A 1,202-nucleotide genomic window follows, 5' to 3' on the forward strand; every position below is an offset into this window, starting at 1 on the left:
TTAACCTTGAAGATTCCAAGTATTATGAGGGTAAACTATGCCTTTTCAACATTCCTATATATGTGTTATCAGGACAAAGGTCAGTTCTTCTACAGAGAAATAGCTTAAAGAGGAATAAGTCTGAAGCTGAAAAACGATGGAGGGAGGGTGCATAATTCTTCAGCAACTTGATATTTCTCTGCTTGAACAAGTACTTTTTCCCACTTGAGAATCTAAGAGGAATATTCCAATATATTCATTAAATTTTAGGAATCCATTTTCCTTCCCGTTGCTCTCCAGAACGCTGCTTTCACATCCTTGTTCCTCAAACTGTAAATCAGAGGGTTGAGCATAGGGGTCACCACCCCATAGAAGATTGCAACAAATTTGTCCTGGTCTGAAGATCTGTCTGGTGGCTTCAAGTACATAGCTATGGCTGTGCCATAGAAGATCCCAACCACTGTAAGATGAGAGCCACATGTAGAGAGAGCCTTTCTCCACCCCTGTGCTGAGCGGACTCTCAACACTGCCAGACCAATGCGAACATAAGTCACCAGAATGAAGGCAAATGGTACAAGAAGAGTAAAAACACTGCTGCCTAGTGTAACACCCAAACTGGCAGAGATATCTGAGCATGCCAGTTTCACTACAGCTTGCACCTCACATAAAAAATGATTGATAACATTGTGACCACATAGGTGGATCTTCATGGTGAAGGATGGTACAACAGATAGAAGAGAAGCCAAGGCCCATGCAGAGGCAGCCAAACAACCACACACCTTTCTGTTCATGATCAGTGAGTAGTGGAGAGGGCTGCATATAGCCACAAAGCGGTCATACGCCATGACAGCCAGCAAAATGCATTCCGTCACACCAAGGAAGAGGGAGATGAGCATCTGAGCAAAACACCTGGCATGGGAGATGGTGGGATTTTCTGCAAGGTTGTGGGCCAACATCTGAGGGATCGTGCTAGAAGTGTAGCAGATGTCGAGAAGGGAGAGGTTGCCTAAGAAGAAATACATGGGGGTGTGGAGGTGCGAATCTACTGCAATCAATAGTACAATGAGTCCGTTCCCCATGATGGTGATCAGGTAGAGGAAAAGAAACACCACAAAGAGCACCTTACGAATGAAGGGCTGGCTGGAGAGACCAGTCAGTAGGAAGATCTCTGGCTCACTCTCATTCTTGCTTGCAGGAAGGGTGGAATTGTAAAGTATGACCAT

At 44.9% G+C, this 1,202-nt stretch overlaps 1 protein-coding gene across 1 annotated transcript; it reads right to left on the minus strand.

The window, feature by feature from the left end:
- Window positions 1–245: 245 nt before the first annotated feature.
- On the minus strand, window positions 246–1,202 carry LOC136638726 (olfactory receptor 13H1-like). The gene has a single exon (XM_066612760.1). The coding sequence runs from the start codon at window positions 1,200–1,202 to the stop codon at window positions 246–248; it is 957 nt and encodes a 318-aa protein (XP_066468857.1).

This window comes from Tiliqua scincoides, chromosome 2 (genome assembly GCF_035046505.1).
Source record: "Tiliqua scincoides isolate rTilSci1 chromosome 2, rTilSci1.hap2, whole genome shotgun sequence".
In the NCBI taxonomy this organism is placed as follows: Eukaryota; Metazoa; Chordata; class Lepidosauria; order Squamata; family Scincidae; genus Tiliqua; species Tiliqua scincoides.

Bases quoted from the DNA above. Each gene is read 5' to 3' on its own strand.
- LOC136638726 (XM_066612760.1), bottom strand. From the start codon at position 1,202: ATGGTCATACTTTACAATTCCACCCTTCCTGCAAGCAAGAATGAGAGT.